At 34.4% G+C, this 26,613-nt stretch overlaps 2 protein-coding genes across 4 annotated transcripts in view; one reads left to right on the top strand and one right to left on the bottom strand.

The window, feature by feature from the left end:
* Window positions 1-4,318, top strand: part of LOC149803739 (uncharacterized) — a 58,586-nt gene extending 54,268 nt beyond the window's left edge. Inside the window, exons 16-17 of the mRNA XM_089953494.1 lie at window positions 1,181-1,270; window positions 2,581-4,318. Of these exons, the coding sequence (XP_089809620.1) occupies window positions 1,181-1,270; window positions 2,581-2,852 (362 nt within the window). The 3' untranslated portion in view covers window positions 2,853-4,318. The remainder of the gene's footprint in view (window positions 1-1,180; window positions 1,271-2,580) is intronic.
* A 3,569-nt stretch (window positions 4,319-7,887) lies between these two features.
* Window positions 7,888-26,057, bottom strand: LOC149803738 (trypsin-2-like). 3 transcript variants are annotated; one of them, XM_089953495.1, is made up of 8 exons: window positions 25,947-26,057; window positions 25,737-25,809; window positions 12,982-13,070; window positions 11,003-11,091; window positions 10,026-10,300; window positions 9,349-9,497; window positions 8,666-8,720; window positions 7,888-8,258 (listed from the first exon to the last, which is right to left on the bottom strand). In XM_089953495.1, the coding sequence occupies exons 2-8, from the start codon at window positions 25,807-25,809 to the stop codon at window positions 8,134-8,136; spliced, it is 855 nt and encodes a 284-aa protein (XP_089809621.1). In that variant the 5' UTR covers window positions 25,947-26,057; the 3' UTR covers window positions 7,888-8,133. The 3 variants fall into 3 exon arrangements, with proteins under 3 accessions (XP_089809621.1, XP_089809622.1, XP_089809623.1); XM_089953496.1 differs by lacking the exons at window positions 12,982-13,070; window positions 25,737-25,809; window positions 25,947-26,057 and adding an exon at window positions 13,310-13,401; XM_089953497.1 differs by lacking the exons at window positions 12,982-13,070; window positions 25,737-25,809; window positions 25,947-26,057 and adding an exon at window positions 12,782-12,963.
* Window positions 26,058-26,613: the final 556 nt, after the last annotated feature.

Here is a 26,613-nt window from a genome sequence, read left to right as displayed (position 1 = left end):
TATGTATCGTTTCTAAACTCTAGGACAGAGTAGATGGGCATGTGGTCAGCCACCCTCTACATTACAATTTTCAAGGACTTTAAATGACCGTAGCTGACAGTTTGAACACGGCTTTATTAGTCTTGGATCCTAAGATAGCTTCAGTAGGTATTGTTTATGCAGGTTTTGTTGCAACATTCAACGCAATCAAAATCATCAAAGAACCGAATCCTTCTGCTCTAAAATGCAAAGATAATTACAACACATTACAGACATTCCGCAGAAGATTCAAATATGAGAGTATAGTAAGAAAGGATTTAGAAGAAGAAAAAAGGCGCTGAAAATGCATAACACTCTTTGCTCTCTTAAATTAACTCAATGCCTGATTAAAAAAAATAATATTGGGTTTTGATTTAATAAGATGTTGAAAAATTGCCCGCTGAAACAATTATCTATCTTAATACGCTCCATTCATCCTCCGTAGTTCGGGTCATTCTTAATGTAAATGTTTGACATCCATGAAAGACGGCCAGAAGTTGACATTACCTGGCATGGGTGATCTCTCTTGAACCATCTTGCTACTGTCGTCTTTTTCTGTAATTCTAAATGAAAGGTCATTTAATAAAAAAAGAGATTTTTTTTAACGAAATTAAGTAAATGTTAAATACAAAGTACTGAAATAGTTATTGACCACATGTCAGCTGGGAGGTTGGAGCAGCACAACCCCTGCATGGAAAAACCACTTGACAACATGTCGGCACTTCCAACAGTATGAGAGCTTAAACTCTGTGGTTGAGCTGATTCTATTCTCTTTGTGTTAACGTGCAATACAAAGGTATAGAATTATTAAAGCCCATTTAAAACTATAAAAACAAGCTCTCTTTGTCCGTCAGACGTAATCATTTTGGTTTTGACAAATTTTGTGCATTTGGTTGCCTTCATTCTATAATGAAACATATTTTGCAGTTCGTGTATTCGATCGTACAGGATGTAAAAACTTTACGTTGTATACATCTCGAACCTGTGTTAGGTGAACCTTGGGCTCAACAATCAGTCGATACTAAATAAAGTCTATTATTATTTAAATCCATATGAAGAAATAACAATTCAATCTGGCTCAAAATATACGTTTTAATTTTTGTTCTTTGACTCTCTTCTCCTGTACATCGATAATGAAATTCATACATGTATTATTTTCCAGCATTACTGATGTCAGGCAGCATAACGGCATTGACCTTTATTGAAGGTCATTTAGCTTACTACTTTGCCGTCGGTATGGCATTTCTATTCGGTAAGTGTTATGCACATATTACGGTCTTGACGACAATGACTGATTTTATCTGCCAAAATTACCTGTTTAATGTTTCATGTCAGAACAGTTCTTGTTAGGCATCATATTATTTGTAACTTTCGATCTTCCGAAAGTGTTTTCTTTTATATTCACTTAAGTATGAACACATTATATGTGGTGCCTGCATGCTGAATCTTCATGCTATATATATTACACACACACACACACACACATATATATATATATATATATATATATATATATATATATATATATATATATATATATATATATATATACTTCTATTGCATATTATATCTTGAATGTTCCTGATCTAACTGTTTATTAAAGTAGCTGTAATCTCTGCGTGACGGTGTCAATTGGAAGGGGGTGCAGACGAAATAAGTAGAATATCTAAAATATTTTTTATGAAATGTCTATATAATTTAAATGTGAGCGTGAGAAGAAAGGTTTAGCTTGATTTTCAGATTTTGCTGTTTAAAAAGAATCAATAAATATATTCATAACCACTCTGCTTTATCATTTAGTGCTAACACTGATGATTACTCCAACAAGATACACACCTAGAAGAATGCAATTCATGTGAGCCAGTGGATGCTAACCCTCCACAAATCAGTTATAATTTAGCGCAACATTGAAAAGTCTTTTAGCAATTGACCAGCCCAGTACTAAAATTCATGAATAGTAAACTACCGTTTCAACTTGTGTACAACGAACACACAGCTGTCAAAAACGTAAACCCAGAGTTGCAGTCAGGTAATGTGTAAGACAGTGGTTCCTAGCCCCCTAGTCGCGACACAAATAAGGGCCACGATGACGTTGTGGATGGTCACCAGAATGTTCTGAGGGTTGCAAAACTTATCAAAATGTGGAAACAGGTCGTGAGGATCAGATTTTTTTTTTTAGGATCGCGGCCATAATCGGTTGGGAACCACTGCACATCAGGGTGTTCTACACATGATTGCAAAACAAACGACGCAGAGGCCAAATAGTTCACCCGTTTTAAGACCATCTAATTCTTTTGTCTCTTGTTTGAAGAGTGCAGCCCGCCCCTCTTCATTCAAGTATGAGGCAGTAAAGAATTTCTCATGGCTGATTTTATGTGTTTAGTGCTTGTTTTGTGGATGTGACTCGTATATTTAGCTCGAAATGATGGGATAATCTGCAATACATTTTTGTCGTTACCAGTTTGTCTATGTGTGCGTGTATATATATATATATATATATATATATATATATATATATATATATATATATATATATATATATATTATTATTGTGCTGTTTAGGTATTGGATTCGGGTCTTTCCAATCAGTTGACTTTGCTTTAGTGATGGACGTCCTTCCAGAAGAGAAAGAAAAGGCTAAAGACATCGCCGTGTGGCATCAGGCTTTGATTCTACCCAACGCACTTGCAACTCCTGTCGGCGGTCTTATATTAGACTTCTTCGAGAGCGTGAAGTGTGAGATAGGGCTTGGTTATATAATTTTATTTCTGGTCACCTCAGTGTACTTTCTTGCCAGTGGCATTTTTGTGCTAAAGATTCGTAGAGCTAGGTAAACACTTAGAGTAGCTATCGAAACATGAATACGCTATGTGAAGATATGCAAAATTCATGAGAAATGCGGATGCAATTTCCATGACTTTTAGGCATTTTGAACAGCGATGCTCTGGTTTTAGTGTTTATTCACATAGTTGCTTAGTTTTCCTCAACATTGCTATTGCAAAATAAATATTTGTAGTGCTAATTTTCTGTGTAGGAAAATCATATCAAGAATAAACAAGACCAAAACCACAACTTCTATAAACAAAAATAAAGGTAGCATCAGTGCGCACATTTAAAAGGTCACAATATTATTGTTACAGTCAAGGGGTCTCATACGGAGCGAATCAAATTCTTGCATGAGTCTGCGAATACTGCAAATAATTTCGATCTAATCACCGAATGACCAGACATTATGAAACTATAATTTCGCACTTGCATGGTTTCCTTGTTGCATGACTTATTAGTAAGCCCTTCCAAGCGGAATGCAAGTACATAACGCCATACAATACAAAAAATAACACAAACACAAAATACGAGGATTGTACAAAATAATTCATGCTGTAATAAAGTCTCATGTATAATCTAATTTATGATGTTTTCTGCTAGAAATTGACTAATTACTCGGTTTGAGAAATATCTTGCCAAAACCGAATCCCTATTATCAACAAATAATAGGAATTAAGGAAGATGTAAATACAAATAGCATATACTCTCGGTTCATTACGCAGTGATATGTTGAGGTTTAGTTTTGGTTTGGTTTATTTAAAGACATGGCTTTAAAATCCTTATCAAGATAATATTAATTTTCTTGGTATCTTGCTAACATAAGTACAAATGAGTTGTCTTTCATTATGTTTGAAAGATGATTTGAGTTTTAATGAACAGGTAGTGCTGCCACATATACATGGGTGTCGATTCATGCAGAAGAGAAATATCAAATAAAGTAATACGCGCAGATCTTGATGAGACCGCTAATTACTGAAAATTCATTTCATCAACAATATTGTCTAATGGCCCTTTACAAATGGCTGTTGTTAAGGACAGGTTTTTTTTTTATAATGCAGGTGACCTTAAGATAGGTGTGACAGTATGGTGGTAATTTTGTAGACTTACCTATGGTACTGATTTATTTTTTTGTCCCACTGATAATCGTTATGTGCTGATATTTTGAATACTTGCTTGCTACCTTAAAAGTATATACGGGAAATGTGCAAGTTTATGGCAGTCTTTCATTTTGTAATAAACAAAATAGTAAAATTTGGTGTGGGGGTATTGTTAATAGGAATTTGCATGTGTAATTGGGTTTTAAAGCAGCAATTACAAGTCAATTTAAATCGAAAATTATGTTTCAGACGTGTGATTGTGATACGATTCCAACCTCTTTTGTTGTTGTTAATGGAAACAGATGTGTAAGCTCTCGTTATTGTTACATTGTTAAAACTCTCTTTATCGTATAGTTATTAAAGACTTCGAACACTAATTGTTCCATTGTCGTTGTGATTTTTTGGGGTGGTGGTGGTGCTGGTTTGTTTTTGTTTACAATTTGTATCCCCATCATTGAACGTTACTGAGCAATTTATAATTGATTATAACTTTAGGAGATCAGCTTACGGCTGCCTGTATAAATATACATATCACTAAAGTGGCTGCAAAACGTCTAACAAAACTAACTTTAACAAGAATTTTATTTAAAAAATGCTAAAACTGTATATAAAATATTAAATGCTTGTAGTGACAAGAAAATCTAACCATCTACATGTGCATACAAGTATTCATACCGTATTTCGTTGGTCGACCACAAATTGTGTTTGCTTTATCGTACTAACAAGGGTTCTGACAAAAGAGTCTTCAAATTCCAATCACGTGTAAAAATGAAACAGTACTTGTCTGAAAATCTGTGACAGAAAAACCGACAAACAACAGTTTCCAAACTGGTACTAAACCATCCCAAGCACTTTCGAAAAATCTACCGATTTCTTTTTCAATGGCACAAAGCCACAAAAGACAATTTCACAAACGAAAACATGATAAAACACTAAAACGTGAATACTATACGAGTTCTGCTGTAGATAAGTACAATTCTATGCAAAATATAAGTTGAACGATGTTGAGTGTTGTTTCTACAGACTGAATGTCGCTCGCTGTTTCGTCACAATGAAAGCTATGTAGCATTTTTGTATTTTTAAAAATGGTACCTAGCCACCCTTGTAAAAGTCCATAGCGATCAAACATTTTCGTCGGCAACATTCTTGATGATAGTTATGTTGCGAAGCATTCAACAATCAGAACTAAACAGACTTTGGTTAAACTATACGAGTATTAAACGTTTAATATTTAATGTAAGATAAGTAAATGCCCCTACATGACCATATCAACATATACTTTACATAGGCAGATTAAATGTTATATCCTAATTTTTTCCCCTAAAAACGCACAAAATTATCACAGGAAAGTAGAAACAAAATCAGGTTAACAGGTTGGCATGGTAACAATTTTCACATCTATATGGTCTAATCATCTGCAATCAGACCCTACTAGTGGGCGTACGTGAACTTGACATTGGATGTTTTAGTTTTTGTCTGAATCGTACACTGTATATAATGAAGACAAGGTCAGACTGTGGCCATATTTGCTTCCCTTCGATAGAATCCTATAAGCATTGAAACTTCCGTTACGGAGTGATGCTTTCACACATTTCTGTATTAGATGTAATACCTTTGCCAGTATTTAATTGCTCCTGACATACTTTAAACATATTCCTAAATGCCACCATAAAAACGACACACCGACCAAGACAAGTGAATGGAGAATGGATGTTTGCATCTGCATGGGATTTCCTTCTTTTGACTGGTCTAAAATTGTACTAAAATTGATAACTGGAAATACATATTATCTGTTTTAGATTGTCCCTGAAATTTCGAATGTGTACCGTATAGCGGATCTTTCTCAAACAAATATACTTTTAAACATAGTTTTAGACGTCCCCATAGATGAAGAACATGTAAACATTTGTTTTTTAATGATCTATTTTACTTTGCTCATTAACCTGAAAAATATAAACAAGACAGATATTAAATCGACAATTTTAATGAAAGTCCGTCAAAAATTCAAAGCAGAAAAATTACCATTTACATACGATATGTCAGGATCAGGGCGTGCCGATATTCAGAGAGGTGTTCCATCCATGTGATACAGAATATATTGATGTTAGTAAAGAGATAAATTAATCCCGTTGGCTAAGTTTTGGTCCATATCTACTATTCATTGCGTAAAACATCTTTCTGCATGTCTGCATGTGATGTCAGCATTTCCACTATGTGCGGTAATAGCAGCCATCTTAACTCGAACGAAATTAATCAAACCAGTCCTTATTGTAACCATCATCATTATCATCATCATCATCATCATCATCATCATCATCATCATCATCTAGTTGTATCCTCAAGAAACAGGAATTAAAAAGTGTTTTAGTAATAAGAATTATTTCGTGCTCGTCCTTAGAAAAAATAAATACGTGTCAGCTAAAACGAAAAGGAATATTGAAAGGTTATGTGTGTTCTTGAAGAATATTGGAAAGGTAAAAACAAAACAATCATGGCTGGTATTATCCACAACGTCTGTACATTATTTACAATTTGAAATAAATTTGCATTGTCCAACCAATCTTTATTTAAGGCTTATACTTGTGACACAATGAAAAACAATCCGATTTTCGTAAAAGATAATGAAGAATGCAGAGTGTGTTCTGTTTCGAATGATTCCATTTTGCATGTAGAAAATATCTTTAAAAAATTTGCTAATTAAATCAAATATTTTGCATTCTTCATGTGCAAGGCACTTTATTCGGCTTAAGACACTGATTTGAAATGGTAGGCAATTAATGCACGAAATTATCTGATTTTACAGTAGTATTAAGTATGTTTGAAATAAAAGCAATTATTTCAAACATTGCATCATCAATATCGATAATTTCGTCATGGATATTGAACATTATGTCATGGATCTTGAGGAGTACGTCATGAATCTTGAGCATTACGTCATGGATATTCTCAATAGTTTCAAGAATACATTTTTAGAAATGTCTTACGTCTCTAAAATGACGCTCTTTGTCTACAATTCCATTTTTGCTCCAAATTTTGAAGTATTAAGTCCTTATCACCGATACAGTGCCCAAACTGCACCAATATGGTCATTTTGCTTCCAGCTTGACCAACAGCCAGATGTCATTTCTGTCCTTTGAAATTGCTCTTGGTTGATTGTACGCGTAAACAGATAAGAAATCATAGTGTAATACTGCAGAAACTATTCCGACAAGGTCACTTTGTTACAGTATCGTCATGAACAACCTAAATGTCCACGTAACTTAACGGCATGATCAACCTATACGATTTGAGCAACATTTTTGAATTCCGATTTTTTCTGATTTGTAATGTCAGAAAAAACAAACCAGTCAAGAGAATAAATCAAACTATGCAAATTTAATTTTCTATTAACTACTGTATATCACATTTAAATATAATGGACACCCAGTTATACTGAACTATTCTCAAGAAACTAATACCATTATAGCGATGTAGAATCTTATGACGATACATAAGGCGAAATGTTGGATTTTGCTGGCCGATGTTGGCTTTTGCTAGCCAGTGTTGTTAGCCAATGTTGGTTTTTGCTAGCCAATGTTGGCTTTTGCTAGCCGATGTTGGTTTTTGCTAGCCAATGTTGGTTTGCTAGCCAATGTTGGTTTTTGCTAGCCGATGTTGGTTTTTGCTAGCCAATGTTGGTTTTTGCTAGCCGATGTTGGTTTTTGCTAGCCAATGCTGGTTTTTGCTAGCCGATGTTGGTTTTTGCTAGCCAATGCTGGTTTTTGCTAGCCAATGTTGATTTTTGCTAGCCGATGTTGGTTTTTGCTAGCCAATGTTGGTTTTTGCTAGCTAATGTTCGTAGCATGATCCTGTGCCATGTGTACTGTGTTCATCACGGGTTGCATTGACAGTTTCATAAAAGAACCAAACATTTTAAATTTAAAGGGCACACAAAGGCAAGGACATATTAAACATTGAAATACGTTTATTTCTTTTTGTATCACAAGAATCGGAAGTAGTTTCAAATGTATATGTTTTTCAAAGAATATTTTCAGGAATCATACACTCGAGGCAAAATATGTAAGTAGACATGTTTTCTTACCAACTGATTTAAAAGCAGCCCAACACATTTAACTTTTTCCTCTTCTAAAATAAGATTTGCATCCTCAAATATTGGATGATGTCCGGTTCTTAGAAAGTTTGTCTTGACGACCTAATTATTCAGGCGGAAACCTCGTGAAGCTATATTATTTCTGATCCATTCTCCGTATTTTGAAACATCCGTGTAAATTCCTGGGTAGAATGGAAGAGCACATCCATGACCCCAGCTGATTATGCCTGTAAAAAGTATGTAATTTTACAAATATCATGATACATACATACGTACGTACGTGCTTGTGTGTGTGCGTACATCTATCTCACACTGGCAAATAAGTATTTCCTCTACAAGTCTACACTCCTTTTAAAATATTTGACATCTTTGTCTAATTAAAAGCATGTAAATCATTAATGACAGGTTCGCTGTGATTTTGATTCTCAAATTTCAAAGCCAAAAATAACTAGAATATTTTCCCCCAAATAATTTGAATAACAGCTTTTTATCGTTGGATCTTCATAAATAAGCAAAACAATTGTTTAGGGCTAACACAGATTACAAATCAATTTACAATGATAACCAGAATAAAACATTCGATTAATTGAAGTTTAATTAAAATGCTTGTAATAGGATGCAAAACAAAACGTACCTTGTTGGTACCAAGTGTCTTCAACCTTACAAACGAATGGGCCTCCGCTATCTCCCTAGTAATATAAGTGAAATATATTAAAGTTTCTAACATCCGCCAATGTTCCAATTGAGCAAGCCATTAAATATATAACTTTGTGGTAGTCAAATCAGGGTATTTATTAACATTTACGGGATTCGCAATTATAAGGACGCAGTAATCCTTACCGAAAATAAAATTATATTTATCCTTCACACTAAACATATTTTATAAAATGTTAACTCAGTTAAATATAATTTCTAGCACTGTTAAAAAAGAGAAAACTAATGGAAAAATGCTGCAAAATTATCCGTCTTCTCAGTCAGATGTCTTTTGGTGACTTTTAAAAAGATTTATTGCCAGAGTTTTGTTTACAAAAGTTAAACTCCATATTAGAATGACTTTTCTTTTTTTCGCCAAAGGAAATTTGCTTCTACCGTTAACTATTTGAGTCTATATATAATTTATCATTTTATTCTCAACATCATCGGAAATTATTTTGGGCCAAAAGAATGTTAAAATTAGTCATTTTGACATGCTCGTTATTGGAATCGGGTTCTAAACCAAAGTATTTCTTCTTCATTTCATTATTGTGCAACTTTCAGTTTTATTTCTTTCATGTATGTAATTGTTATTGGTTATAACTAAGATATTCGAATACATACAACGCATGCATCTTGCCCTCCACTAGGGTATCCAGCACAAAAAGTGTAGTATTTGATGAAGTTACTTCCATACCAGTCTTTATGAGAGCACCAAGATTCGGGTATCATCTGAAGTTTCACTTGGTTTAAAACTGCACGAGAGCTGGTGCCTGCAAAAGCAAGTATAAAGCGTCAACATGGATTGATATGCTCTTTTTTAAAAAAAAAATATCTTCTGATATAAATACTGTTCGAAAGATGGCTGCAGTATAACAAATCGAACCATCAGCATAAATACAAAACATCAATAAAAATAAGTTTTAGTTTTATACAATTATTTGTCATCGCTCCTCAGACACGTGCGAGTATATTTCCGCCTGCTGGCACGTCATATGCGCATGAGTGTTAATGTGTGTGCAAGTGAACATAGAACTATCTAATTTTTCTATTTTTAGAGAGAACAAATATTACTACAATAAAAAAATATTCCTTCATAATGCTACTTCGTACTGGTTAATTTAACACATACAAGATAAGGAAACATTGAAAAATAGAATAGTAAAAGTTAACTTTTTAATAATAATAATAATAATAATAATAAATAAATAAATAAATAAATAAATAAATAATAATAATAATAATAATAATAATAATAATAATATTATTATTATTATTATTATTATTATTGGTGCATATACCCTGTGTATCACCCCATCCTGTACTGTAGCAAGAACTAGTGGTGTTAGCCACCCTTCTCACAGTTGGTGGTATACAGATGGGTCTGACGTAATCGTTATATTCCACGGGCTCTAACAGCTGAAGCAGTGTTATGTCATTCTTGACGGTAGTGCTGTTGTACTGGGGATGTATAATAATCTGTGAAACTCTGTGTGTGGACTCTGTAGGGTCCACTCTGTCCAGATGATGCTTGCCCACACGGACTGTCCAACGCGTGATGTCACGACTCAACTGGCTTATGAACATAAACAAAACAAACCACATAAACAGTACTAGACCATTCCATCATGTATATCTTTTATAGCTTGCATCTTTTTTTAGTATATTTCATGATATCACACGAGGCAAAGGCTTACCGTATCAGGCGTCTAAATATGATTTAATTGAATTGACCAAATACAACTTGACAGCTGGCAAATAAAATGTTGTCTTCGTGTTCCTTTCATGTTAAATGTATGCAACTCGTTGACCAGCCACAGTAATTTGGTCATATAACCTCACAATAAACAATTGGTTTAACAGATTCAAACTATTAGAACTAAGTGTACCTGATACGAACGCCAGCTCCATGTATTCAGTTAACATTCTTGACTATATTCGGTTCCAGTAAATGTAAAAAAGAAAAATTTAAGTTAAAACCACACATTTAGTGACTATGTCACATATACGAAAAATAAAAAAGTAAGGATATTCCTTACACCAAGAAACTAAGACCAAATAGAAAAGTACTATATCGCTGTTCCATCTATTACATTGTTTTTCATTACTGTTCAATCCATTTGGAGGTCATGTCATTACGCCAGTGTTAGCAGAATATAACGTGTGTAATTTTAGAAGATTGTGTCAGAGATTGGATGCAATGTTCACTATTTATTGTGAAACAGAGAAACATGCTGACATGATGAAATTTACTTTATAACTGGAAAGATATACTTACTCTTCAAAGCAATGGGCTGCCGTGAGAATGAAGTGTTCATTTAGGATGCTACCGCCACAAACTTGATTTCCATCTTCGATAAGCATTGCCTGCAGTAACATGAAAACTTTGCAAAACGATGTTTTGGTGTGGTCAGTTTTGGTGTGGTCAGTTTTGGTGTTTCTTCTCGGAAGTATAAGTAAGAAAAAGAAAATGCCGAAAAGCAACATAAATAAGCTACACTGTAGACCTGAGGATGTATTTCTCTTTTTTATTTTCTGTCCCTTAATACGTGAATATTGGCTACGTATTTTTTATGAATACAGCATTAATTTCAGTCATGCACAAAGTAATTCATTTGCGAAAAGAAAAATCAATCACCCTATATGATGACAGCGTTATAGTATGAAAACTGATTGAGATATATTTTTTATAGCATCGGATTAAGGAACAGCTGATATACATCCATAGGTCATAAATTATTGCAATTTTGTTATAATCATTATTTAAGACAGTCTTCCTATGGTATCCTTTATACCTTCCTAACTGGTCGATTATGTGTAAAAGTCACGATAAATAAAAGTTTGTTAAAATTTTACAGGATCATAAAAATCGTATAGATCACGAAAAAATCGTATAGGAAATCCAAAGAAACCCATTGGATTAGCCGGCCGCAAACACTCAAACCCAACAGCTATGATAAAAAAAGAATCCTAAACGACACTTTTCCATGCATAGATAAGAATAAATTTCCAAGTTCCAAAAATCAAATTTTTCTACCATTATAATTCTATTTTTTAAAGAGTGATATCAGCTTCCATTCTCCCGTATACAACAATTTCATATGTAGAAAATATATATAGTTTATTTTATCTTATTTATGCCTTAATTAGTCACAACACAAGTTAGTATTACCATTTTAGAACAAATGTTCTGAAGTGCTCGCAAGGTCAAAAAACGACTATATCCGGAATAAAATTAATTTGGACAAGTGTCGTCAACCCTCAAGATGGTGCAAAATTTTCATTGCAGACCTACTTGCTGACGTCATCAATTAGATTCCTTGGTTCCAATTGTTTCGTTTCTATTTACATCCACATTCAATGTAATTGTGAGTTGTGTATATTTTCTTCTTATCTTTACTGTGTATTAGTTATTTGCAACTGAGAAGATAATCTGTGGAGGTGGTTCACATCAGGTGTGCTCTTTGTCAGTTTATGTGTACACACACACACACACACACACACACACACACACACACACACAGAGATGTCCATGCGAAAACCGGCCTTATGACATTGAACGAGAAACGCTAGAAAACGCCATTTAAAGAATGACATCAAAGTTTCGTACGTGACGATTTCTTGATAATGTGGATAATTAGAACCCTGAGGACAAACAATCCAACAGCGAGGAGGAAGCCATTGATAATGTATATAACAACGTAGTTACTAAAAGAAAGAAGAACATTGGACAGTTTTATCAGCAAGATTTGCGGTTGACGAGAAAGCTGTATCGCCAGTTAGAACCAAACTGTCGTTTATGACCACGTCTTAAACATGGGAGAAGGATAAGAAAGAAGCAGTACTCTATCAGAACTCCAATATCATATTCATTCCACGACTTAACACAGTTAAAAGCATAAGTGACGATAATAAAATCTGCATGATAAATAACAAAAATATTAAACATTAAAGAACTAAACATAATTTTGAGCCAATAAATAATCTGTCATGAGAAATTTGCAAATGTTTATATTTATATAACCAATTCAACTATAACGCCATTGTGCAACGGTACCTAAATATAATGTCGTTGCATTTTGAAAGCAGTATGGATTCCCCCTCAAGATCGTGGAAATATAATCAACACACTATGGTGCTAAAGTTATATCATTGTGGTTTCAAAACATTACTCCATCAGAAAATGCATCAAGGTAAAGTCGAAATTTCATGTCACAAGGCCGGTTTTCCTGTCAACCGGTTCATTTACATATTTACCATCCATGGCCATGACCCATATTTGGCTTCATGTCCACCCACAATCCTCGTTTCGCTCGGGGGGAATGTAGGGTGTCCACAGGAGGCGTCTTAAAAAATTAAAAAAGTTTATATTTTTCTCTGCGATTTGTCTTCCAATCTGCGTCTTGACTAAATAAAGGCACAATATTGTCCGAATGTGCATGAACATAATTACTTTCACATATCTTACACCAACCTTCAATGTCTCCATGCAAACGATATCGCACCCATTTCCATTCCCACTAATTAGCAGTGTGATCTGTATACAAACAAAACTCAAGAGCTAAAAAAACATTGTGTTGCTGACCCTGCAATAGGTTCTCACACAGGCAGGCCGTCCAAGCATTCACACTCTGCTGACGAAGATGATCCTTGACCCTTGTTTACAGTTTAGAAAGCCCATATAACCCATGTTTTGGAGAAATAATCTCAGTAGAAGTTGGGCTGTTAAACTGTTGGTTGTATGTTGTAATGTTTGGAGTTATTTCAGATTACTTGGTTTGGACTTATTTCAAATTACTTGGATTCAAAAGGATTAATTTTGTTATTTTTCTGGAAAATACGTGTGCTCATGTAATATTGTGGAACAAGGACAGTTTTTTTTATACAAATTTATTCAGCTATCAGAAACCGGAGTGATAATTTTCATTTCCACAATGAACTGTAGACTTCAACACTACAGAATGTAGCATACGTCATCGTCTTCCATCTTGGATTCTTCGTCGGGATTCGAACATGAAATCAGTAGAACATTTTGTTATTAGGACTACTAAAATTCTATTCTCGGATTATTTTTGGATCATTTTTGGATTTGATTCTATAAAACCGTAAGTTCATATTTTCTTTCATTTTTACAGAATATTTTCAGGGAAATAAATTATTGTATTTTTAAAAGCTTATTGTTTTCACTCTTTCTTGTATTACTGTTTATTAGAGTCTAAACAAGTGACATAAGAAATTGGTGTTTCTTCTCGTCCTTAGGATAATTTAGAATTTTGGAGAGAATATTTCAGAAAACTTTGTTTTCTGAAATTTGATTTCCCCATGTTTTTGAAATCTTAGTGAAATCGGCAATCTTTTTCTAAAATGTCATAAAAAGTAGAAATCTTTCTTTCAAATCCTACCCAGGAACAATTAGATCTTTTAAAAAAAGATGATTTGATTCAACTTGCCAGAAAATACGATCTTTCTTAAAGGCTTCCTTAACGAAACAGGAAATAAGAAATATTTTGGTTCAATATTTGGTAGAAAAGAATGTTTTGGATAAAAGTGCTTTGGTTTCAGTCAGTAAGTCTGTATCAGACTCTGGCACAAAAATAAAGGAATTATAATAAAAATATAGGATGGAATTGGAATTAAGGAAGCTGGAGCTTCAGAAAGATAAAGAAGAAAAACAAATGCAAATGCAGTTGCAATTGGAAAAAGAAAAAGAACAAATTAAATTGGAAAAAGAGAATGAACAAATGAAATTGGAGAAAGGGAAAGAACATATGAAATTGGAGAAAGAAATATAACAAATACAATTACAAAGAAAAACAAATACAGTTACAATATGAGAAAGAGGAGAGAGAGACAGGAAAGAGAGAAAGAAAAACAAATGCTTTTACAAGCAGGAAAAGGAGAAAGAAAGACAAATGCAGTTACAAAAAGAACAAATACAAATGCAAAGAGAGAAGAAAGAGGGGGATTATCAATGTAGAATGAAATAAATAGAACTGGCAAGTGAAAAGCACATTCATTCTTTAAATCCAAATTTAAGTTTTGATCTTGCAAAGATTATTAGATTAGCACCCCCTTTCAGAGAAAAAGAAGTAGACAAATATTTTCCTTATTTAGAAAATGTTGCTGAAAATTTGAAATGGCCAATGGAGCATTGGACTCAATTATTACAATCTGTACTCACTGGTAAAGCTAGTGATATTTACCGTTCACTGTCAGTTCAACAAAGTGGTGACTATGATACGGTTAAAGAATGCATCTTAAGGGATTATGAATTAGTCCCTGAAGCTTATCGGCAAAACTTCAGAAACTATAGAAAAGAAGCTGGACAAACTCATGTCGAATTTGCTAGAGAAAAAGAGAAGTTATTTGATAGATGGTGCTTAGCCAAGAAAGTTGAACAAGATTATGAAATTCTTAAACAACTTATATTACTTGAAGAGTTCAAAACTGTACATAGTGACATTAAGACTTATCTTGATGAGCATCAGATTGAAACCTTGGAAAATGCTGCTGATGAGTATTCTTTAATTCATAAAGTTCCTTTTGTAAATAAGACTTCTACTCAACAGTCTTTTGGCAGACAAGTTCCTAATACAAACCCTTCTAAAACTCAAACAGGCACAACTTCTAAAAATCTAACTTTGGAGAAGTTTGATTCAACATCCTTGTCTCTTCCTACGTGTCCCTATTGCAAGAAAAAAGTACACGTTATTTCTGATTGCTACAAATTGAAAAATAGGCCAGGGAAATAAATTATTGTATTTTTAAAAGCTTGTTGTTTTCACTCTTTCTTGCGTTACTGTTTATTCGAGCCTCAACAAGTGACATTGACAATAGAGGATCTACTACGGTGAGCTGAAAGATGGAAAGCAGTCTTATCTTGGTCAGAAGAAACGCTTCAAGATTCCCTCAAGTCATGCCTGAAACACTTTACCATTGACCCTGAGTCTTGGGAAGATATCACACATCGCTTTACTTGGTGGAGTCTCGTCCAGACATTTTGAGCGGAGAAGAATTGCAGAAGCTCGAGCCGTGGAAATCGCAAAACTGCAGCACGTTTGTTATTGCTCATGCAAACCTAAGAGGCATCTTCTGTCAAGTGTGCAACAGACAGTTCAGTGCACAAATTGGCTTGATCAGCTACTCACATGCATATTCAAAGAAACCAAACCAGCTAGTAATGCTATGGTCATCTTCGAACTCGAAGGACGAGTGACCCGAGTGACCGAGTGGTCTAAAGCGCTCACCGTTACAGATCACTGCCATCTCCCATCTGTCTGCGTGGGTTCGACTCTCGAATTTGGCCAATGTGGGTATGTGAGAAATCTTGCCAGTGGCTTCTCGTTATTCACTTGAAGTTGAAAGTGTTACCATAGTGTCTGCGTGGAGATGCTAAAGTTTAAAAGTCTATATATTTAAAAAGATAATTGGTTCATGCAAATTTTATAAATATTGTGCTTTTATTTAGCAAGAGTAGATCGAAGTGCAAGCCGAAGATGGTTCCTGGGAATACCATACAGCTAAGAAAAAGAAATTTATTTTATTATTCCATTAATAGTTGAACGTCATATCAGTGTACAATATGAAAAACACTTGGATTCATCACGCATTTTGTGCGACTCAAGTTAATGTGACTGCAGATTATGTCGTATAGCAACAACAGAACTACAGTCTACATAGCTTCCGTCCAGCCATGTGTTCTTCGGTTGTAATTAACATATTGAGGAGTTGGGTCAATTATTTATCAGGAGCAAGGCTAAATTGCATATTCATGTACAGTCATGTGACACTGTCTGCCAGTCAGCTCCCCAGAATATTCAGCCTTTGTTGATATTTGGAGTCAGCAAACCATTGTGTCGAAAACTATGGAGGGGGATTACCGCCATAATTTTCTGTACGCATATTCTAATCTTCCTTGCTATATTACAAGTTACACAGATTGCACCTTTAATATAGAATCAAGTACGTTGCAAGTTATCATCACGGAAGTTAGCTTAACGCCTCATTTTGACAACAGATGACGCTGTGACATGTCAATTTCTTACAATACGACTACTACCCTGACCGTAGCAACAAGAGGTTATACCACTTTACAGCATGTGTGGGGCGTCTTATTTAAAATATCGTTCGAATCATATTACCACATTACAATCAGCTGATTTATCAGAGTATTAACATTCGGAAGTTCGGTGGCCTGCAAGAAGTGCAAATCAAATTAAATGTATCAAACTGTATACAATTAGATGTATTTACACAACTTTATATTTCCGCTGAGCCTTCCTAACGCATTTTTATTTGGACATTTTGTGGGTGCAATTTACCGCTATCGCACGGTGGCAGAATAGGGTAGCCAATCTACAAGCAAAGTTTATGGTCATTTCTGTTTATATATTCTCATTCAAAATGTTATCAATTTAGAGCATGTTTATTATTTTAGAGTGCAGTGCAAATTCTGCTTTTTGTATCAGTAAAGACCTCATAAGGTTTGAGCAAATTGCAGATAACTGCTCCTCAAGGTTATAATTTGTCTTTCTTGTTTATTCATGAGAGAGAGAGAGAGAGAGAGAGAGAGTAAATTACAGAGATGAGGATTCTGTTTATTCTCTCATCCCGATGAAATTAATTTTCATTGTTAACCTACAGTTTACAGTGGCAGTATACACACACACACACACACACACACACACATATATATATATATATATATATATATATATATATATATATATATATATATATATATATATATATATATGGACGCTGTATTAATAATATAACACGAGATCTAAAAAAAATCATAAAAAGGAAACGAGGCTAAGGCACCTCTGCACCGTATTCCTGCATTTGACCATTTGACAAACCATTTAGCAGAAAAATGGTATAGTGTCGGTTCATCACTTAATACCAAGTTAAGCAACCAATACTTGTTGACATAATATGTACGTCGTCAAAATTTCCATGGGCTATTCCTTTTAAGAATATTAAAGCAAAAACTGTTCTAAAAGTTTAGGCAATGTTTTTTAACACTCGTTTGCCACCCCAAATCTGTTCAGCAATTAAATGTTTGTTTATTTCCAACAACTTATGCATGAATTAGACATCCATCAGTTTAATTTTTCTGCCTGTTACCCTGAAAGTCATTGGACTACCAGAAGACTGTCCATAAACACTCTCACCTACCCAGGATACATGTATACAATTACATTGAATCAAACCTTAAAAAGGACAGTGTTCAGTAAAATCCTGCATTATATAATTATCCAGTTAGATCAGGAGAGGTTTTTTTCCCCATATTGGTAGTTATCAACAAATGAAAAACCCCTGACTACCCTAAAACAGCAAAAGACTGTCCCAAAACACCCTCAATTACCCAGGATACATGTAGGCAATTAAATAATATCAAAGCAACAAACAAAAAATGACAGTGATTAGTAAAATTCTACCCTGTATAATTATCGAGTAAGATGAGTAGAGTTTTTTTTTCTTGTTGATACTTGCTGAAGGAAAGACGCTAAGACTGTCCCAAAACACGCATATCAACCCAGGATACATGTATATAATTGCAATAACTTAATAAAATATTCTGTTTTTGGTGCATTCTATATCTTTCTCTCTTTGATCATAGATAATTCGCTAAACTTTTTATATTGCAAAGATCAGCACACTTAATAAGTCGGAATCATGCAACACTACATTCATATTTCAAAAATCCTTTAAAGTTGGTTTTTTAAAAAAAATCTTTAATGTGACAAAAATCAGCTGAATAATTAGAACCTATGGGTGATATATTTATATTTATAAAATCCTTTAACCAAATATTGAATTTTGGTTTGATAATGCTAAGAATTACAACAAGTAAAAGTAAAATCTCCTGTAACATTATGTCTTTTGTCTCTGATTAGTTCCACTTTTAAAGACAAATGTTTTAAAAGAATGCAAACCAGTTTTAAAACCGTTTTTAAAAACAAATACATTGAAAGGTTGAGGCTCTGTACGTTAACAATGCAAATTAAGTATTGGAAAACAATCGTACACTAAATCTAATACTTCTAATCGCAAGTAAACATTTTTATTATGATACGAACATGATTTTCCACAATTTGGTTATTTCGGCTTTTGCCACAAAATATCTTCCACGATAAAGATTGTGATAAGAACAAGAAAACCTTTAGGAATGATTAATTTTTTAAATGTCATTATGCCTACAAACTTTTTTTATGTGTTATTGATGTTGCTCTGAAATATATTATATTTGTCGGAGCTTATGTACAGTAGTATCACAGGAAAAGATAGACGTCTGTGACGTGCGTCAAAATTGGTGACGTACAATACTATCCTTACAATCAGGGTCGACTGATGAAAGCTCGTTAAGAACAGTACAAGGGAATATATCATTGTCATTTCTGATCCTTACTTTGCCAAAATAACTAATGTTTCCAAAGTAATGAGAGATATCACTAAGAAGTAGATTTCTTAAAGAGTGAAAGTAAATATTTCAGTGCGTCAAAACTGAATTTAAAGAAGAAGGACCACCTTGCTGTACTGTATGCGTTTTTATTTTCGTAATGTGTTATAAATCACTTAGATCTTCGAAATAGCACATGACTTTAGAGAAAGATTAAATTTTCATTGCTAACGTTCACCTAATAAAAAGGGACTGAAAGAGTTACAATGTTTATCGACACAAAATGAATGCCGTTAAGCTCCGTGGGGACCATCAATTATTTCTGGTAAAGGAAACAAAAACTTTAGAAATTTAGAGCGTCGTCTGTTGTCATAATGTCATGCTAATCTCTAGTATGTCATTATGACAACAAATGGCGAGACGAGTTGGACAACAAAGACGATACTGATAAAGTTTAGTATTTACATAGTTGCAAGCAGGGCCGACAAGAGGGCGGGGGGCAACCAAGACCCTGGCCCGTAAGAGGGCCTGGGCCGAACAACACTTTTTAATTTTATAAAATAAAATTTTTGTTTGAACAAGAACTAAGACAGACCCGGGTGTTTCTTACCCCAGGTCCCGTGATCGCTCTCTACAGCCCTGGTTGCAAGGCCAAGTCTGTATAAAAACAGCAGTTGGAATAATATAATTGTAATATGGCCAGTTTATAAACAGAATTTACAAAACTTGTAATAACTGACATAGCGTTTGCCATACGATAAACTACAGAATCAATTCAGTAATTGGCAAACTGCAATGTAAAATGAGGCAGAAGGAAAGTAGATCTAAGCAATTGCAAGCAAGAATTTACAGCTTGCATCAATGAAGAATAGAAACTTCATAACTAGAATTATGAATGTAGCACTTGCAAGCAGCCATTGACAATAATGCAGAAGGAAAGTAGCACTTGCAAACTGCCAATTACAGACAGCATCAATGAAGAATACAATATAAATGGATAGAATTATGAAAGTAGCACTTGCAAGCAGCCATTTACAACAATGCATCAAGGAAGATTAGAAAATACGTGCATATAATTATGGCAGTAACCCACCTCCATTGAAAACAAGCTATTGGCAGCCTTAGTTACTGTGCCTAAATCCTATAGGTGTTTTAGTTTGTTTCAGCGGAATGGCCGTTGTATGAAAAAATGTTGGCTCTTCAATAAAAGTATACGACGCACGCGTCTTTCCAGGATGACTCAAGGTAAAAATAGCGATCTAAGCTACCTCGATTCTGATGTCATAGATACGTATGCTGATGTTGCTGCTGATAAGTTGTTTTCCTCTCTCTCTCTCTCTCTCTCTCTCTCATTATTGTATGTATGCACATAGATTACAAATTGTATGACAAATAACAACCTTTGCAAATGTATTGGATCTACATCAAGATCATGGTTGCCAATTAATGATTCGGTGCATACAACAAACTGACAACACAGTGCAAAGCCTTAGCGATTTTAGACCCTAACGGACCTTTTCTCAAAGACATACGCAAACAATGAATACACATAGAACGAAATGAACATCTTCGACTCTTAAGTATATTTTATTTCCAGTACTAATTTACAGAAGAGAAAGGAAAAGTTGAAGTAAATTGCCAGACTTTTAAATACATGGATTGGTGACTGCGGTTTGGAATTGAAAATGGTAACTTTTCGATTTTTTATTACGAAATGATACAAATGGTTCATGAAGTAAAATCACGCACACTAGCTGGATCTTACTGCAGACTAAAGAGAGCTACGAAACATCACTGTCAAAGCACAAATGATGTCACCCAACTGACGTCACCCATAAGCCTATCACTTTTTGGCACAACCGAACTATGTAAGTAAAAAAAATTAACAAAATATTCGGGGCCCCGAGTGGCCGAGTGGTCTAAAGCGCTCACAGTTACGGATCACTGTCATCTCACCTCTGTCTGCGTGGGTTCGAGTCTCGGGTTCGGCCAATGTGGGTATGTGAGAAAGCCTGCCAGTAACTTCTCGTGGGTTGGTGGTTCTTTCAGGGGTTTTCCCGGGTTCTTCCTCCACCGTTAATACTAGCCGCCATGTATAGCCTATCTTGTGCTGAAAAAAGGCGTTAAATCCTAAAACAACGACAACAAAATATTCACCCTCATGATGAAACTAGCACGTATTAAAGCACAGGTACTTACGAAAAACTGCATATTCATAACTCTATAAAAAAAAAAAATTGTTACATAAACATCAGTTACAACGAATCCATGCTACCACACGGGAAGAGTGATAAACTAGAATTATTTTGACTAGAAATACTATCTTTGTGATTAGGTCATGTTCCTGTTTGCTATGCTACTGTTTATAATGGGAGCCATTAAAAATATTGTACTGAACATAAATGTACACACTTGCCCAGAGCATGTTTAACTCATTACGTGCCTGCAATACCGGGATAGCTCTGATGGCCTAGTGGTTAGAGCGTCCGCCTCGGATGCGGGAGGTCACGGGTTCCAACCTGGCCAAGTCATACCAAAATCTTTTAAAATGGTACTAGCAGCTGTCTCGCTATGCACTCAGCATTAAGAGGTTAGTGTTAGGGCTGGTCGGCCTGGTGTCAGGATAATGTGACTCTCTCTCTCTCTCTCTCTCTCTCTCTCTCACACACACACACACACACACACACAAACCTGCAATACAGGGGTGCAGTATATATCTTAACCTTATTATATATCGTATCTGCTCGAATAATGCGCCAGCAAATCTGGATCTATGCAGTTTGTTAGGACTAATCAGTTGAACAAACAACATAGATCCTGATCTGCAGATGCACTATACTACATTATACACTATACTATGTAAATCAGGATCATTGTTGTTTGCAGTTTGAGTCGGCGTGTAAGCTAGTACATACGATACTTCATTAACATTCGCATTAGGTTAACCTTGTTGCTACCGTATTAGATCATGCGCTATTGACCGCAGTTTTAAAAAATATATTAATATCTGTCTTGTATGGTAAACACATGTCCCGATTCATATGAGGCGCCGTAGCGGACAAAAGTTGGTCCAATCTGAACGTTGCCGTTGAAATTTTAATATCGTATGTCCAGAATTCCAATTTCACGTGTTGTATCAAATATGCTTGTCCTTAAAGTTCCATTTCCTAGGTTTTAGATTGTATCTATTAAATTAAACAGTAGTGGTTGAAAGTTATATTTTCTATGTCGAGGTTTTAGATTGTGTCGTTTGAATTACACGGCGGTTGTTGAAATTGTAATGTCATACGTCGAGAATTCATAATTTACGTATTGGTTCAAAGAGTTCCATCTCATACCTTGAATATTTAGATTTCATCTGTTTAATTGCACAGCGCTGGCTGAAAATTCGATGTCCAATGTTGAGTTTTAAGATTGTGTCTTCTGAATTACGCGGTGGTTGTTGAAATTTTGATGTCATAAATCGGGACTTTTAATTTAACATGTCAGAATTGTTATTTTTATATGGTGAAATTATGTGTTGGTGTTAAAAGTAACATTGCACAATGTCCACTTTAACAATTCAAAATAATATTGAGTATTAAGATACATCATTCGTGTATTCAATTATGAGGCACCATTTCATTTCATGCATTTACAGTTTGAAAGTTACCATTCACAGCTCGAGAATTACTATGAATTTCTTCACTTGAGGTCGCTCTCGTGAAAGTACCGCGTTATTTTTAAACAAGGAGGCTACTTTTCCTTTCTGTGAAATTCAACAGATGAAATCTAAATAGTCGCCATAGGAAATGGAACTTTCATCACAACCAGTTACATACAACGTGTGAATGAGAGATTCTTGAATTGTGATGTTGAAATTTCAACCACCGCTGTGTAATTCAAAATATGCACTGTAAATGGTCGACATAGGAAATATAACTTTCAACCACCACTGCATAATTCAACATATACAATCTAAAATCTCGATCTGGAAAATGGAACTTTAAGGACATGCAATTTGATCCAACACATGATATTGGATTTCTCTGCATACCACATCGAGATTTCATCTGTAACTTTCTCATTGGACCAACTTTTGTCCGTTACCGCGCCTCATTCATTCCATGAAGTACTTCTGGTTAAGGCTAAATGAAAATGTCGAATGTCGAATGCTGACCACGTGAAAATCTGATAGGCCGACAATGACTGTAACCTTTTCTACCTGACACATGTGCTGAAGAATTATTAGATCTAGCTTTCATCGAAAGAAAAACATATATCATCCAAATAGATAAATACAATTAGAATACGTCAAAGGACTTAAATTGCCAGGAGAAAAAGAAAGGAAAATACATGATGATTTATACCATTTATATCAAAAATATTGAAAATGGACAGCTAGTGGTCGCTAGTTACTGCTGTCTGAGAGAGAGAGAGAGAGAGAGATTAACCTTTGATCCAACGTATTAGTCAGAAGCTTTCCTTTCACGTATACAGTGCACTTTTATTCACTTAAATATCATTGCTTTTATCCTGTAGTAGGAATTTAATGAAACACAAGTTACATCAAATGAATCTATATCCGTTTCTCAACGCATTGTTCATCACCTATGGACCACAGGTCCCTGGTAACAGTCATCACGCACACATAACTTTCAAATTTACACGCATCATTATAGCAACATTGAGTAAATGACAACATTAACCGTACGCGGATTTTTTTTTCTTCTGGCTCACCTTTCATAATAGCATCTTCAGTTTTTATTATGCAATGAGTTACTTTTTTTTCCTCATATCAATATTTCGTTGTGTTTCGTGTGACTTTTAAGAAAGCTAGTTTCGTGCTGAATGAGAATCACCCCATGTACTGTATATTTGTATCATCAGTATAATATTTCAAATGTATTTTATTACAGTCATTTAGTTAAATGACATTTTTAATTTTAAGATCCTATGAATGGGTTGTGTACTATAAAGATTACTACATGCATAATATGTAGCATTATTTTCATTCATGAGATCTCAAGGTTGATGTACCAAGTTCAAGAGAACATCACTTGGTCCAAATAGGCCATGAGTGACGCGAATGGAGGTCAAAATAACACCAAGTGATCCAAGAGAACAGTTGTACTATAGAGAGGTCCGACTGCCATAGTTTTTTTTTTTTTTTTTTTTTTTTTAAAATTACATTTAACACAGCATTTCACAATATTAAACGATTCATTGAAAGAAACTAGCTACGGCGTTGTTAAACTGAATTATTTTTTTTTTTATATAAGCAATAAGCAATATAACGCGGAAAAGCTCTCATCCTTATGAGTCGATAACTTTCTTGTGACAGGTACTTTTGGAAGCTTGATTTTTTTATTCATTGTTCGTTGGAATTGCAGAATTTGAAATATTTAATATGATAGACAATACTTTATAATGGACTATTGTGGAATTTTTGAAAGATCTCGGATATATTAATATATTTGGATCAACCGTGAAAGAATGACAATTTTATGATTTTAAATTCTTAGGAATCGCATTTAATTCAAGTAAAGACTTTTGGATATTAAAAGGGTGATTTTTTGTGGTGTCGGCACGTAAACACATTTGAATTTTCATCCGAAATGCATTTGGAGAGTATGCGTATTAGTTGGAATTGATAGCACACGTTAGGAAATATGAATTCATACCATATTGTAGGTTATATTTAATTCTTTCATTGTGTAGTTTAGGAAAATAAATTTTTATTTTTCAGTGATGTCAAACTTTTTGGTGTTGATTGCTCTTTGTGACAGTTGAAGGCTCCATAGATCGTAACATTACGCGCGCGCTTCCATATAAGTTCAGTAGCGTGTATTATTGCGCGGTGATCCGTTTCGTTCACTAAATGAAAGACATGTAAAATGTCCAATGAAACGTTCGAAATATTTTTTATTGTGTTATTACTATAAGATAACAATCATTAATCTGCTTTATAAGTATATAGTAAAAAGGTTATTGACTGAGTATTCAAATATAGTGCCCCTCCCCCTACCCTTCAAGTGTCGTGGAATGCCCATGTAAGCTCGTGCATCAAGCGCCAAATAACCTCGGGTCCAACTGGTTCAATACTCAGTTAATAATCTATGTGTGAACTTTGATGTTGTTGTTTTCAGTACGGAGTAAGTATAGTATCCTGAGTTATAAATCAGTAATTGGTAAGTCAGTATTTTCAGCTCGCAGGTGAGAAGCACATTTAGTAGGTTAACTATGTGGTTGGTAACTTTCAGTAAATATATATCATCACAGATAATCGATATGAAGCTACCAAAGCCATGTGCATACGGTACTCCTCATTGTCTATAATCGCGGTTGATCTGGGTGGGTGAATGTTCACAAGTGATCGTGTGCTGATGTATATTACGTTTGTTATTGTTTGTCATTAAGTGCGTGTGTGTGTGTGTGTGTGTGATGAATTATTCACATTAAGAGATGAGTAATCAAACTTTAGTTTTAGTAATGGAACCATGATGACTTCAACAATCTAATTTTCTTCATATATCATTGATACATGTATCAATGATGGCTCGGTATATAACATTCAGTTCATATGCAAGGAGATAAGAAAGACAGAAAATGTTCAATTTTAACTTACAGTCGGTCACGACAAAACCGTAGCTGATAACTGTGCACACGTGGAGCACTAGTACCGAAGCCAAACCTTTCATCTGGAACACAGAGATCACATTGGATAAAATGATTTTGTAGTAAGATGTTTGAATTTGACAGTTCATAATGATGTTTGAGATTCAGTTATACAATTTTATGCAAATAAATGTGACAATAAAGATCCAGAAAGTGTTACCTTCAATAAACACTGAGGTCTCCTCGAATGTGAACTTTAGCCTGTATAGAATAACGTCAAAAATTTGCCAGTGAATAATTCACAAGATATCTTTATCTTAGATAATCTCAGAGACTCAGACCTATGTCCTGTGACATCAGTCATATTAAGAAACCCTATCAGAGTGTTGCATGATGGACTTGAACAAAGGGATAAAATAAGCCACCGTGGTTAATTCGAATCACTAATAAAATTTTCGAAATGTTTGGGATGTTGAGACTAAAGATAAAGGGGAACATCTTACTTCAAATTCCTGATACTTTTAAACAAAAGTTAAGAGACATTCTTGTACAAAATATACTCAAGTTCCTGGCTAATAAAAATGGAACTCCACGTAGAACCGTTATGACTTTGACTGTTCTAAATTATCCATTAAAAATTAGTCTCATGAAATAATCATAAAAAATATCGAACTGTTAATAATAAACGTAATTAGTAGAATGATAACTAATTATTAAGGAAACATATCAATTAGTTTTATTTTCAGTAGAGAGAAACAACTGAAAATACTGATGACATTACAATATCTTTGAGGCAAATTACAGAATCACTTAAACAGTTTTAGCAAATTTAGACCGAGTTACAGATTCCCATTTTCGGACGAAGAAATAATATACCTTATCTACAT

The sequence above is a fragment of the Sinohyriopsis cumingii genome, chromosome 3, assembly GCF_028554795.1.
Source record: "Sinohyriopsis cumingii isolate HCF-2022 chromosome 3, ASM2855479v2, whole genome shotgun sequence".
Classification (NCBI taxonomy): Eukaryota; Metazoa; Mollusca; class Bivalvia; order Unionida; family Unionidae; genus Sinohyriopsis; species Sinohyriopsis cumingii.
This window is presented reverse-complemented; position numbering and strand designations above follow the sequence as displayed.